Source organism: Colius striatus, chromosome 6 (genome assembly GCF_028858725.1).
Source record: "Colius striatus isolate bColStr4 chromosome 6, bColStr4.1.hap1, whole genome shotgun sequence".
NCBI classification, from domain to species: domain Eukaryota; kingdom Metazoa; phylum Chordata; class Aves; order Coliiformes; family Coliidae; genus Colius; species Colius striatus.
The window spans coordinates 25498134-25511571 of NC_084764.1; the positions used below are offsets into that span (position 1 = coordinate 25498134).

The 13438-nt window shown below is 55.6% G+C and overlaps 1 protein-coding gene across 2 annotated transcripts; it reads right to left on the reverse strand.

Annotated features, from left to right (window-relative positions):
- Positions 1–1248: 1248 nt before the first annotated feature.
- Positions 1249–13360, reverse strand: NGB (neuroglobin). 2 transcript variants are annotated; one of them, XM_061998384.1, is made up of 4 exons: positions 13219–13360; positions 7097–7208; positions 4482–4601; positions 1249–3415 (listed from the first exon to the last, which is right to left on the reverse strand). In XM_061998384.1, exons 1-4 carry the CDS (start codon positions 13281–13283, stop codon positions 3269–3271), a joined length of 444 nt encoding a protein of 147 aa, XP_061854368.1. In that variant the 5' UTR covers positions 13284–13360; the 3' UTR covers positions 1249–3268. The 2 variants fall into 2 exon arrangements, with proteins under 2 accessions (XP_061854368.1, XP_061854367.1); XM_061998383.1 differs by lacking the exon at positions 13219–13360 and adding an exon at positions 8388–8494.
- Between the last annotated feature and the right edge of the window lie 78 nt (positions 13361–13438).

The window sequence follows — 13438 nt, forward strand, 5'->3', positions numbered from 1 at the left end:
GGGCTCTGGTCGTGAGCAAGGGCTATTGTTTGCTCCCTGACCAGCAGCTCTCCCGGCCCTCACACTGGGGAAGCTCCTCACAGCCTCATGAGGTTGTGCCAGCCCCCTTACCCTGCAACCCCACCACTCTTTTCCTCTGAATCCCACTGCCCTGGTTACCACACACAGAGCCCCTCACAGCAATGGCACCGGGCATCCCACTTGGCACCAGGAGCATGCCCCTGGGCAGCAGCCGGGGCGAAGGGCAGTCTGGGAGAGCCATGGCAAACCTCCACGCTGCTGTGGGGAAGCAGAGGTGGAGGTGCTGCTGAGGGGGCCATGCTGGCCCTTCCTGCATCCCTGGGGCTGGGCTCCCCTGCCCCCTGCCAGCCCTGAGGCTGACAACTGTGCTCCAGGCCACAAAGAGATGGAAAGTTTATCTTACCACTGAACCACAGGAGGATTTGTGTTCAGCTCTCTGTTGCTCTCCTCACCCTTTGCAGCCCATCACACATCGCCCCACACAACAAACCCCAGCTTAAGCATTCCCCAAGGCAGAGCAGCACAGTTGCCCAGAATGCTCACCATGCTCTCCTGTGGCAGAGCTGGGATTGCAGGAGATGGTATTACACATCTCAAGCTGGCTTCCCCACTCTAGGGACAATGCTTCTTATGTGCAAAGTGCCCATCTCTCCCAGGGCACAAAACCCACCATGTCAAAGCTAGAACATGTCTGAAGGAGAGGGAGTCGGGGGCTCCTCCATCCCCTCACCCCAAGCTGCTGGCTGGGCAGGGCCTGCTGCATGAGCGCTGCAGATGCTGCAGGGAGCCAGGCAAGGCTTCACTGTGAGGCCGGGCCCTGCTCCTGTCTCAAAGAACAAAAGCAACAGCTGAACAACAGAAAATGAACTTTTTAGGTTGATTGCTTAAAACTCTAATTCCGTTAGAGGTTGTTAAATAAGGGTAATAAGCAATCAGCAGCAGGATTTCAGCCTTTGCTGGCCCCTCTGCTGCTCACCCAATTACAGTGAACAAAAGCTCCCAACAGATGTTTGGTGCTGGATACCTTCTCATGGCAGCCAAGCTGGACTACACCAACATTCCCAGTGACCCATGTCTCCAAAGTCAGTGGCAACACCAGTAAAGCCCTGTCTTTTTTTTTTGCTTGCTTGGGCTTTTTTATATTAAAATAAACATCATGCAGCAAAAAGGGCCAAGACTGATGTTCTTTAATAAACAGTACAGCTGGGTATAAGAGGCACACAGACTAGTTCAGTTCCCTTGAGAGTTACACAAAACATGGTGCAGATGAGAAGTGGAAGGAGCTGGGAAAGCTAGGGGGAGCAGGGATGGTTTGGGGCAGTAACACCCACACCTCACCCACACAGCTGCCTTCTCGTCACACAGAGCCAAAAGGTGCCCCCATGATGCTGAAGGCTGATGCCTCCAAGCAGGTTTGCAAAGAGGAACTCCCCATTCCCAAACCTTCCTGCCTTGTACCATGCCATCACAGCTAGTGCCTCCCCAGCCAAGACCACAGCCTTGTCTCTCCCATCCCTTACTGCCTGGCATGAGAATGGGGAGAACCTCACCTGAACGAGCTAGTGGAGAGAGCCATGGAGCAGGATGCACACCACCATGCTGCAGGACCACAGGAGCACAGCAAGCATCTTACACAGGGGCATTCACTGCTTGTTCCACAATGCCCCTCAGCTGCCATCCCAAACACAGCTGGAGAGCTCACTGCTTGCAGTAAGCACCAGGCCTGGCGGCAGGGCAGCAGAGCCTTGTCTCACCGGGCACTCTCTCCTGCCCTCCATGGCATGGGGCTGGGAGACATCCACTGCAGCTGCAAGGAGTGAGTGGCCTTCTCCTGCCCCAGAAGGGAGGATGTCTGAGTACAGGAGGAATGTGTCTCTAGAACACGTTCCATCTCAGCCCTCAATGCAGGGTTCCTCCTGCTCTGAAGAAACAGCCAAAAAGGCCACTGCCTCTAACTGAATACTTGCTCCATGACCTTGCCCTGGGGCTAGTGATGGCTGGAAATACGATTCTGCCTGTCTCACTGTGACTTCCCCATGAAGATGAACTCTTCTTTGAAGTGCTCAGGTTAAGCTCCCCTCAGAGCCCTCAGGTGCTGCCTCGTAGCCATTTCCTGAGGTTCCTTCTGACAGATGCTGTCTTCTCATTCCAGTCCTGACACACTACTGCTGCACACATCTAACTGGGTACCTACTGCCCTGCTCAGAAGTGCCTGTATCTCAGGTGTGGCTGGGTGGGATTACTGAAGGGTGAGGAGCTCTGCAGAGGAGTCCTGTGTGTAGCTGGGAAGTGCTCCAGGTCCTGACAGCATCGGTAGAGAAATTCCAGCTATGCTTCCTCTGGCTGAGAGCCAGAATGATTTCTGGAAGCCGTTGCCATGACATGATTGCAACCTTCATTTTTATTTTAAGACATCTTTTCCTTGTCTTTACTTTAGTCTCCTTAAGCCAAAGCAGTAAAGAGCCACCACAGCTATTGCATTTCAGCTGGCCCTCAGGTTAAATCAACTGGCCAAACCAACGCCAAGCCTTTCAGTTAGCAGCCCAGACCTTCGAAAAGCAGCCTCACATCAACAGATTAACATGACTCCATTGCTTGAAGCACCCCTGGGAAACACACTGAGTTGTGGCCAACCTGACATGGGGAAAAGTCACGGATCCTACCCAGGGGAGAGGCAAGGCAGAAGAGGGCATATAGTAGTGGTATGTTGGTGAAGGGAGAGGGGGAAAAGCTCCCCACAAGGCCTGGGGAGGAGGGCCATAAGGCCCTGCTAGCTGCCACCTCTGCTGTCCCTGCCCCTGCCCTGGAGGGGGCCAAACTTGCCTTTGCCACAGCTGATCCGAGCACAGCTGTGTGAGGGGAGGGAGCAGTGCCGGCCCTGGCAGTCACCAGCATGCCAAATGAGAGCTCAGACAAACAAGCCTGAGAGGCCTATGCTAGCTGCCAGCTAACCAGGGTGGGCAGCAAGAGGAGGGAAGAAGACGAACCACCTAAAAACCAGGGTAGGTACACGGGTGCAGGTGCTGCGGCCGGCCCGGAGGGACCTGGGGCAGGGCAGCGTTCCTGTGCCGCAGCTGCGCTGCAGAGATGTGCCCTGCCGCCCTCAGCACAGGTGTGGCTGTGTCAAAGCAAGGCAGAACCTCTGGGAGAGCCCGAAAGCGCGGCCGGGCACAGAGAGACGGAGGTGGAGAGCAGCAGAGCGAGCGCTGCCCTGCGCGGGGCCGCTCGTGGCCGGGGCTGGCGGGAGCTAGTCCGGCTGCGGGAGGCTCTGCCAGCCGCGGCACATGGCTCTCACCACAGCGCCGTACAGCTTGCTCCAAGCCTCCCGCACGTCTGGGCTGAAGGCCGTGCCCAGGCATTTCTCCAGCATGTACAGCAAGGACTCGCCGACAGTCTGCAAACCAAACAGGGAGCCGTCAGGCTGGGCCCCGGGGGAACACAGGAAGCCCCTTCTCTCACCTTACCCCCACGAGGCCTGGCTTTGTCCCGCGGCAGCCTAGCTGCTCCCCTTGCCTCAGCAGGGCCAGGCCGCTCCATCCCGGGCTGCTCAGCATGGGCCCCGAGCCAGCCCACGCCATCCCCCAGCATCCACCCTCTGCGGCTCCCAGATGCAGGTAGCCAGCCCCATCCCCTGGCACAGCAGCAGACCAGGGAGCTGAGCAATGCCCTGTTGCCAGGGGAGCGGGTCAGACCCCAGGCTGGACGCCCAAGGCCTCTCAGGCCTCTCCACAGGGCACTCATGGAGCTGCGAGCAACCCCATCCAGGAGCACCAATACACTGGGCACGGGGCTGGTGAGGATCACTGCCCCGAGTAGAGGGGACCCTGCTCCCTCTGAAGAGGACCCAAGCGAGCAGCATCTGGAGGGAGCCATGCATTGGTTAGAAAACTTTCCTTCAACCTGCCCTTTCCCGCTGCATTATCCAGCATTTCGGTCCATGCTTGATGGCAGGAGAGGAGCAAGCAAGGGTTTAACATGGAGGATGTCCCTGTCTTACTGCCACGGAGTAAGCAGGGGCTGAGGTGAAGCAGCTTCATCCCAGCGCACTCAGAGAGGCAGATGTTCCCTTTCCCAGGTGATGTGAGGTTTGCCCAGAGCACTGGGTGCAGAGAATGAGGGCCCAGAGCAAAGGATGAGCCTGCAGCCCCATGCCACAGGAGAGACTGCAATGCCCAAACTGTGGGAAGGGCACAAGGAGGGGAAATGCCTTTCTCTCCTCTGTCCTTTCTCCTTGGGCTTACCAGGGGAGGGGAGCTCAAGGGCTTCTCTGATTGAGCCCATGCCACTATGCAGGTATCAGCAGCCCAAGAGCTGCCCTGAGCCACCAGCTTTCTCTCCAGCCACCTGAGCTCAGAGGCTGGGCACAGAGGGGTGGCGACAGCCAGGAGATGGAGACAGCTGGGGGCTGCAGTACAGACTGCACAAACCCAGCTGCAGTGGGACAAGTGACGATGCCTCACCGAGAAAGACTCAACCTTCACACCAGCTGCATGGTGCTTCTTGCCAAGGTTGCAGAGATACTCTTCCAGGCAGGACAAGTTCTCTAGGTGGCTCACAGCAGCATCAATCACCAGCATCACCTGCAGGAGCACAGAGACAGAACCCCATTAATAGCAAGGCTCTGCTGCCCTCCCAGAGGAAAAAAAAGACTCTTACCCCTCTATTTCACGCTTCTCAGCCTGGCCAACTCAGCCCAGCAGATGCCCTTTGAGCTCTCCTTGGCCTTACTGTGATCCGTTGTCACATCAGTGGGGCACACCGGCAGCAGCACACACCACATCCTCCCGTGGGACAGTGCCAGAGGTGCCATGGCAAGCAGCACTGCTGACCTCCCTGTCCCAGGGGGGCAAACGGCCCTATAGCAGAGCAGATACAGGCTAAGGGCTAACTCTGGTGCAGTCATTACAGCTCTTTGGGCCCCAGGACAATGGCAGGGGAGCCTTGGAAGCTGCCAGTGCTAGAGTTTCCAACTAGAAGTTGGCAAGATGGTGCAACTGTGAGTAAGGCAACAAATTCTAAGACCAACCAAGGTATTTTGAGGAGATACGGTGTGTAGTGCAGCCAAGAGACCTGGTTTGGTGAAGCACCTACCACCCTGGTCTCCCAGGAACATGTTGAGTCAAATGGAAACAGGACAGAGAAGGTTAATGAGAGATGAAGGGAACAGACGCACCAAATTAGAAGAGATTAAAGCCAGAGCATAGTTAGCTTGGCAAAGCCAACAGGTCACAGAAACACACTCTATAATTTCAACAGGGAAATTACCTGTAACAAGAGCAAAGAGCTATTTCAGCTGAAGGCAATAACAGCAGAGGTAAAAATGAACTTAACTTTGCCAATAAACTGAGGCTGGAAAACAACACAAAGCTTACAGTTATCAGAGGGATACAGGCAATAAACAGCCTCTCACAGGGAACAGAGACAGGCAAGTGAGGCACCAAACTGGAGAAAGATGGAGCCAGGCAGTTTGTGAAGGCATCTGCTTTGCCCTGATAGGGACACTCTCCAGGGCTGTGCTGCAACCTGGGTACTGCTGCCCACTCTCCAGAGCTCAGCACTGGGGCTGTGCTGCACCGTGGGTACTGCTGTCCCACTCTCCAGAGCTCAGCACCAGGGCTGTGCTGCACCGTGGGTACTGCTGCCCCACTCTCCAGGGCTCAGCACCGGGGCTGTGCTGCACTGTGGGTACTGCTGCCCCACTCTCCAGGGCTCAGCACTGGGGCTGTGCTGCACCGTGGGTACTGCTGCCCCACTCTCCAGAGCTCAGCACCGGGGCTGTGCTGCACCGTGGGTACTGCTGCCCCACTCTCCAGAGCTCAGCACTGGGGCTCTGCTGCACTCTAGGTTCTGCTGCCCACTCTCCAGAGCTCAGCACCGGGGCTGTGCTGCACCGTGGGTACTGCTGCCCCACTCTCCAGAGCTCAGCACTGGGGCTCTGCTGCACTCTAGGTTCTGCTGCCCCACTCTCCAGAGCTCAGCACTGGGGCTCTGCTGCACTCTAGGTTCTGCTGCCCACTCTCCAGAGCTCAGCACTGGGGCTGTGCTGCACCGTGGGTACTGCTGCCCCACTCTCCAGAGCTCAGCACTGGGGCTGTGCTGCACCGTGGGTACTGCTGCCCACCCTCCTGGGCTCAGCACTGGGGCTGTGCTGCACCGTGGGTACTGCTGCCCCACTCTCCAGAGCTCAGCACTGGGGCTGTGCTGCACCGTGGGTACTGCTGCCCCACTCTCCAGAGCTCAGCACTGGGGCTGTGCTGCACCGTGGGTACTGCTGCCCCACTCTCCAGGGCTCAGCACTGGGGCTCTGCTGCACCGTGGGTACTGCTGCCCACCCTCCTGGGCTCAGCACTGGGGCTCTGCTGCACCGTGGGTACTGCTGCCCCACTCTCCAGGGCTCAGCACTGGGGCTGTGCTGCACCGTGGGTACTGCTGCCCCACTCTCCAGAGCTCAGCACCGGGGCTGTGCTGCACCGTGGGTACTGCTGCCCCACTCTCCAGAGCTCAGCACCGGGGCTGTGCTGCACCGTGCATACTGCTGCCCTGGCAGGATCTACGCAGGTCACAGAAGCAGTGCTGCTGCCCTGTGCCAGGGCAATGCAGACCACAGCACTACCCCTCAGTCTAGCCAAGACATGCTGCAGGCCTCCTGGCTACACCAACAGCCTCTCCACCACGCTGAGTCCAGGGAGGCCTGGCTGACTGCCCAGCTCTATGACACTTCCCAGTCATCATGTGGCCAAGCAGAGGGCCTCAACCTTTACCTAGACAGAAGTGAGCTCCCTTCCATGGCAGAAGCTTACAAGTTCCACAAGAAGTAATCCACTCTCAGATGAGGGCACAGAAATTGCCATGGTGCTTCTTAGCCACTAGAAACCACATCCTCACCCCCTTCTCACTGCTAGAGAGCACTGTCCTAGCAATAGCACTTTCTACTAGCATTAAAGCCCCCCTGCAGTTACCGTGTCAGGAGGAACAGCTCATGCTATGTCAGACACTCCCCAGTGCCAGGCCATTGCCTGAGAGCCTTATCCTCCATGGAGGCTATGCTCCAGCTGAGCCACAGCCCCTCTCTCACCTTCCTGATGTGATCCAGGAACTCCGGGGCAGAGAGGCACTCCTGAGGGCTGGCAAATTGCTTGCAATTGTACTGGAAAAGGGGCAACAGGTCAGGGTCCAATTCAAACAACCTGCAACAGGAAGAGAGAACCCCCATTTTCTTACTTTCTCAGCTTTATTTAGAGTCCTGCTCATCCCAGGAACAAACCCATCAGCAGCATAGCCACAGCTCCCCTCTGCATCCCTTCCCACAATACCTTCCCACCTGTAAAGGCCCCAGAAGATCTGAAAGGTCTTAGTTTGAGGCAATCCAAGTTACTCATTGCCAAAAAAAAAAAAAAGTCTCTGTTTCCCTAGCCCCAAGGCCCAGCTCTTAGAAAAGTGTCCATGACACCAGAGGACCAGTCCCAGCTCTCTGGAGATCATCGCAGCCTGTCCCTTTTCCCCAAAGTTTCTGTTGTTTCAACTCTTCTCATGCCCATTTCACTATCCCTTTCTGCCCCAAAGCTCCCAAATCCAGGGAAAGCCCACAGGCTCCAGCAACTCTTTGTACAGATTTATGTCCCATTCTCCCACACCACCACCACCTCCTATTTTCCCCTCCACTCTCCTCCCTGCCAGCCCAGGCACATTAAGGGCACGCAGATCCGACGGGCTGACGCTGCCCACGGAAAGCACAGAGAATTCAGGCGAGACGGTGCCTCGGCGGCCCGTCCCGCACGCTGAACGACCGCATCCCTCTCCCCTCCGCTAAAGCTCGGGCACACTCGGGCTCTGCAGGGCGTGCGTCCCGCCCCGCTCCGAAGCTCAGCTGCTCTCCCAACAGCCTCTTTAACCGACTTTTCATTGATTTTTCCTTTTTCTCTTCCCGTAACCGAGACATTAATCTACTTAGAGAGGTAGGGTTTCAGCCGTTCCCTTCGGCAACCCCATCTTCTCTGCCCTTCCCGGCGGCCAGCTCTTTGCCTGGGGCTGCCGAGGGATGTGTCAGGGACGGGGGTCCTTTGATACACCCCCCGGAGCCGGGCACACGCGCAGCTTTCCGAACAGCCGAAGTAACGGCGGCAAGGTGGGGGGAGACCTGCGGGCAGAAGGGCACAAAGCCCGCCCTTCGCCTCTCTCCCTCGCCCTACATCTCCCCTTAACAAAGTTGGGACTCGCGGAGGGTGGGAAGCTCTGGGACGCCCCACGCCGCAGCCCCGACGGGGGAAGGGAGGCGAGGCGAGGCGGGGGGGGGGTTCAGCACCCAGGGAAGGGAAGCGGAGGCGCCCACCCCCCCGGGCGGGTCCCGTCGCCGCCGCCCCGCTCACCTGGAGAAGAGGACGCGGCCGTGCTGCACGGGGCTGCCGCTGAGCCGCCGCCAGCTCTCGCGGATGAGCGCTCGCTGCCCGTCAGACAGCGGCACGCCGCTCGCCATGGCGGGGGCGGCACCGGCCCCTGGCCGCCCGCCCCTGGCCGCCCGCCCCTCGCGCCGCCGCTGCCCCCGCGCGCCCTCCCCGCCGCCGCGCGCGCGGACGGGACCAAGGCAACAATGACAACGGCAGCGCGAGCCCCCGCCACTCGCGGCCGCAGGAGCAAGGCGGGTTCAGCGGCGGCTGTGCGAGCCGCCCGCTTCTGCCCGGCACAGCAGCGCTGGCCCGAGGAGCAGCGGAGCCGGGCTCCGCTGCCCGCCCTTCGGCACAGCACGCTGCCGGCGCCCCTGGCTCTCGGCCGCTTCCACCTGCTATCTCCGCTAGCGGGTGCGCTCTAGACGCTGCGAGATACAGATTTAATTGACGGCTAATTAAGCCAGCTGAACCAGGCGAAGTTGTTAATAACAGATCAAAAGACGTGTCATGTTTGTCAAACACGGTCAGGACATACCGCTTCTCTGTACTGTTCAGACAAAGGGAAAAACGCTACCTTTAATTTGTCCCCGGGACTTGGGCAGCAGGGAGGAAACAAAGAGAGGGGGGAGGCAAGTCAGCACCTCTGGAGCCAGGAAGGCCAGAGCAGTGCTGCCCGTTAAGGTTCCTCAGAAGGATGGAAGCAACACAAGAGCCGTCAGTCTGCTCAGAAATAACAATCGTTCTGATCTTGTTACAAGTTCTGGTTCTATACATCAGACTTACTCTTCTAAACAGGAGAGAAGACAGCGGCCTCTGCCCAAACCAAGGAGCACATCAATTTATGCAGGTAGAAAGGAGGTTCCTCTTGGAGAACTGAAAATCATCCCTGCGAGGAGACAAGTTCAAAGGCACAATGCTACAGCCCCAGCCCTTGTCCCTGGAGCCTTCCACCTGAAGAGCTGGAGCGGCAACACTGGCTGTGGTGCCAGCAGGAAGCCACCACAGATGTCTTTGCAAGTGCCAGAATAAATGACTTGTTCTCTAGGGCTTTGGAGACCTTGCCTTCTCAGCACAATAAGATGGGGTGCTGTATAGGAAAAGCTCCATATACATCAGAGGAAGCCAGAGAACCCTATCCTAAAGCCAGGCTCTTCAAGAGTCTGAGAAAGTCACAAAGGAATTGTCAGATGGGACTAACAAGTCTCACAAATACTTAAGAGATCTCTGGCTAGTGAGCCAGAAAACAATGTTCCAGGTACACTGTGTTTTGAAAACCACTGCTAGAAAATACTTAATGTCAAAGGTCCCAAGTCCTGGAAAGATGCAAGTGGCCTCTGTTAAATCGTGGCTCTTGTTAAGAATATGGCATTCTAGCATTCACAATAACTAAGAAAAAAACCCAAAAGCATATGATCCCTGCACATCTATGTTGTTAGGGAACAGAGGATAAATAGAAAGCGTTCAATAATGAAGAAAAGCCAGGAGTGGCAGGGCCAACTCACGGCTGAGGGCTCAGAACATGCAACCTGCCAGCCCATAGTGCTTCCTGCTGTTGGCCACCATCTTCCAGTCCACAACAAACTCCCACCAAAAAGCGTGCCTTAGCTATGTGGTTGCAAAGGAGCCGTTCACCCTGAGGACCAACGATAAATCAGTGTGCTGACAGCTGCTGAAGCTGCCAGGATCCAGGGAGAGCAGCGGGAAACAGTGGGTTAATCTGATCAGGGCAGCTGTCAGGAGCCCAGGAGTGCAGATGCAAACATTAACCTTTAGCTATCTTGCAGCTGAGCCAGCGCATCAGCAAGGAGCCTGAAGTGTCAGCCTGTGTGCATCTGCACAAGCTACTCTGACATTTCCGCCAGTGGTGACAACCACAGAGACGTGGAGCTTCACCAGGGCCCGGCTGGGCAGGTCAGTCTGACCCTGCTCCGAGCAGGCTGGCAGCACAGCAGCACTGCCAGGGCACTGGAGAGCAGAGCAGAGTCCTCCCCAGACCACTGGATACCCAGGAGCAGAGTTGAAGCACATATCTACAGCCAGAGCAGCAAGAGAGGCTGAATACCTGCCTAGCAACATTTTGAGTATATTCTAAGTTAGCTGATAGAGGAGTAAGAGAAGCATCACAAAAGCAAGCTGTAGTTAAGAGTGGTCAGTTCCTAAAGCTTAGCTGGGACATGGCTCCACACAGGCACCTTCCCAGCTCTCATATCCCAGAGCAAAACCAAAGTGCAGGCTCAGCCATCGTTCCTGACAGCAAGGGTATCTCAGACAACAGCAAAGCCGTGATGGCAAGGGAAAGTGGTGGCTCTCGTCCAAAGTCTATGCCCTGCACCTTCCTCCTGTGCTGCAGATGGTGGCTGCATGCTGAGCACTCACAGACAAAGCACAAGTGTCAGAACAGAGCAGACATAATGGCAGTAATGAGAGTGCTCAGCATGACATGTCTTCTTCCAGGCAACATCCTGGTGCTCCAGCTGATGAGAGGGCAATGGGCTGGCCATGCCCTTGCCCACCTGACAGCACCCAAGCCTCACACTGATATGGCACTCATCAGAGACTAACAACCAGAGTTAATTCATCCCTTCTCCACGGCAACAGCTGTTTCTGGGCAAGGTACAGGCACATTCAGGAGCAGGTCCCCCACCTTCCCTACCCCTCTGAGCAGTGAGTCCTTCCCTTTGCTGCCTTCTGGCACTGGTACATGTTCTCTCCCTTAACAAAACCAGCAGTTAAAAAACACAGAACAAAACAAAAGCCAAACCCTGTGGGCAGCTTAATCTTCCAGCACAAGAGGAAGGAGCTGTAAGGAGGGACCTGAGGTGGGAAACAGGGACAGCTCTGAGGTAAGAAACATCTGAACTCCCATTCACTTGAAAGAGCAAAAGCACAGAAAACATGGTGCTCTTCCCTGCATGCAAAGCAGCTTCTCCCTCACAGCTACACAGCTGTCTGAGGAGTTCCTCCTGCTGCCATGGCACTGAGGTGCTGACAGCAGAAGTGGAGTCCAGAGAGGATTCAAAGTACAAGGAAAAAACAAAGAACTAAACCTCTGTTCTTGTTCATGTGTTTTGTGAGCTTTCAAGCATGAGGAAGCCCTAGGATGCACGAAGATGAGCACTGCCAATATTTCCATGCTCTGTGGGTTTCCTGTGATGGCCCCCAGCTCCCTTGGCTCCGTGTACCTAGCCTAACAGCTCACCAATGCTCTGAGATGTTCTTGGATTTCTACAAGACTGGCCCTAGAGCTCTCATGAGTGAAGAACCACTAGGTCAGCAGCACAGACGGCTCCAAAATCATCTGTATGCCACATGGAGAAAGGAGGCAGATTTCTGGAGAAATAGACCTTCAAAGAGGACAATAAAGTTCTTTTGTGCTTTGAAAGGACAAAAATGTACAGTACTTTAAATTTTCAGTGGATCTCTTTATTATATCCTACAGATCCTTCAAGTTATGGTACCAACACTCATAAGTCTCCTTGCCACATGTCAGCTTTACTTGTTCAGTGTGTTAGTTTACCCACAGGGAAAGCAACTTGCCCAATCTCACAAAACAATGTGCCAGAGCAGGGAGTAAGCTCACCAACACCAGCCCCTAAGCCCACACTGGGGGTTCAGCACTCTTAGAGAACCCTTCCTGCCCAAGGACACGCTGCCAGCCTGGCCCAGGGGTGCCAGCTCTGCACGTGCAGCTGTGGCACCGCCACTTTCCATCCCAGCTGCTGTACTAGCAAACCCCAGTCTCCCTTTGGACTCCTGCTTATTTCCAATTCTGCATCCACAAGGCTTCATGAATAAATGCCTCTGATCTATCTGCTTCAGGCTCCCTGCTCACCTCACACAGGGACTCCTGGGCCTGGCTAATCCCCTTTCTTTCCTTGTGCTCCCCGTCTCAAAACCAGAGACTACCATGGCTCCTGTTTTCCCCAGACTGCCATCCCCATCCTCAGGTGGGAGCAGGAGTCATGCTGTGTTCCCAGCAGACTTCTCCAGCTACCCCCTTGGGCCACAGTGCAGCACAGCTCAGTGGCAAAGCAAGTCACGAAATACAGTTGCATAACAGGAAGAGAGATGCCGGAGGGAATACTCCTGCCCATAAAATGATGAAGGCAACAGCTGCAGAGCTCGCTGGCTGCCACTGTGCCTGTAGGGAGAGCAGGGCAGCGCTACTGACCTTGAGGATTTGGGCTAAGGAGAAAGTGGCAGAGGGAGGCGGAAGAATGTGTGGGAGGGGATTCAACAGCAGAATGAAATGAAAACACATCTTATTACTTCATTTTTCCACTAGACATCCCCAGATTTATCTTGGGTCTCCTAGGGCCAGTTGAGGAAAGTTTGTACAGGCAGGTGAGAACAATCTGAGGCTGACAGGGCATGAAGCTGAGAGAGAAGCCAAATGGGACCAAACGGACAGCTGCTAACCTGAGTATTTCTGACTTATGAGGCTGTTGGACTAGGTCTGGCATGTAAAGATGCTCAGACCTTGCCTCACTTGTCACTCACTGTATGCTCTCCAGCACAAGCAATAGTCCACCAGTTGCTACCTCCCACCACCACGCTCTGACCTTCCCAGAAGTAGCCTCTGCCTTCTGTATGTCACTCTACCCATACCAGCTCAAAAAGTCAACCTGCCATCTCAATCTTTTTACACAAGCTGAATATGAGATTAATACACAATTGTAGCCCACTCAAAGCTGGGAGAATGCAAACAGCCATAGTCCCAAAGCTCTCCAGCCTCATTAGCATAACATGGTGCTAACATGCCTGACAACTTGGCCACCACTGTGGCAGCACAGTTACCTGGCTTTGGTCTTACCTAGGGACTGAGCACGTGGGCTTGGATCTTCCTTCAGTTGTCCTCATACTTCTGGACTGGATCATCTCTTCAGCTGTCAAAACATCACCACAAAAGCTTGGTGAAAAGCTGCTGTGGAGCTGCCTCTGTAGTTTCCCCGTTGGATTTCCCCTGTTTCAGAAGCACTGCTGGTGCTGATCTCTGAAGTGCTCATTGATTATCTTCTCTCTGATCTAAACTC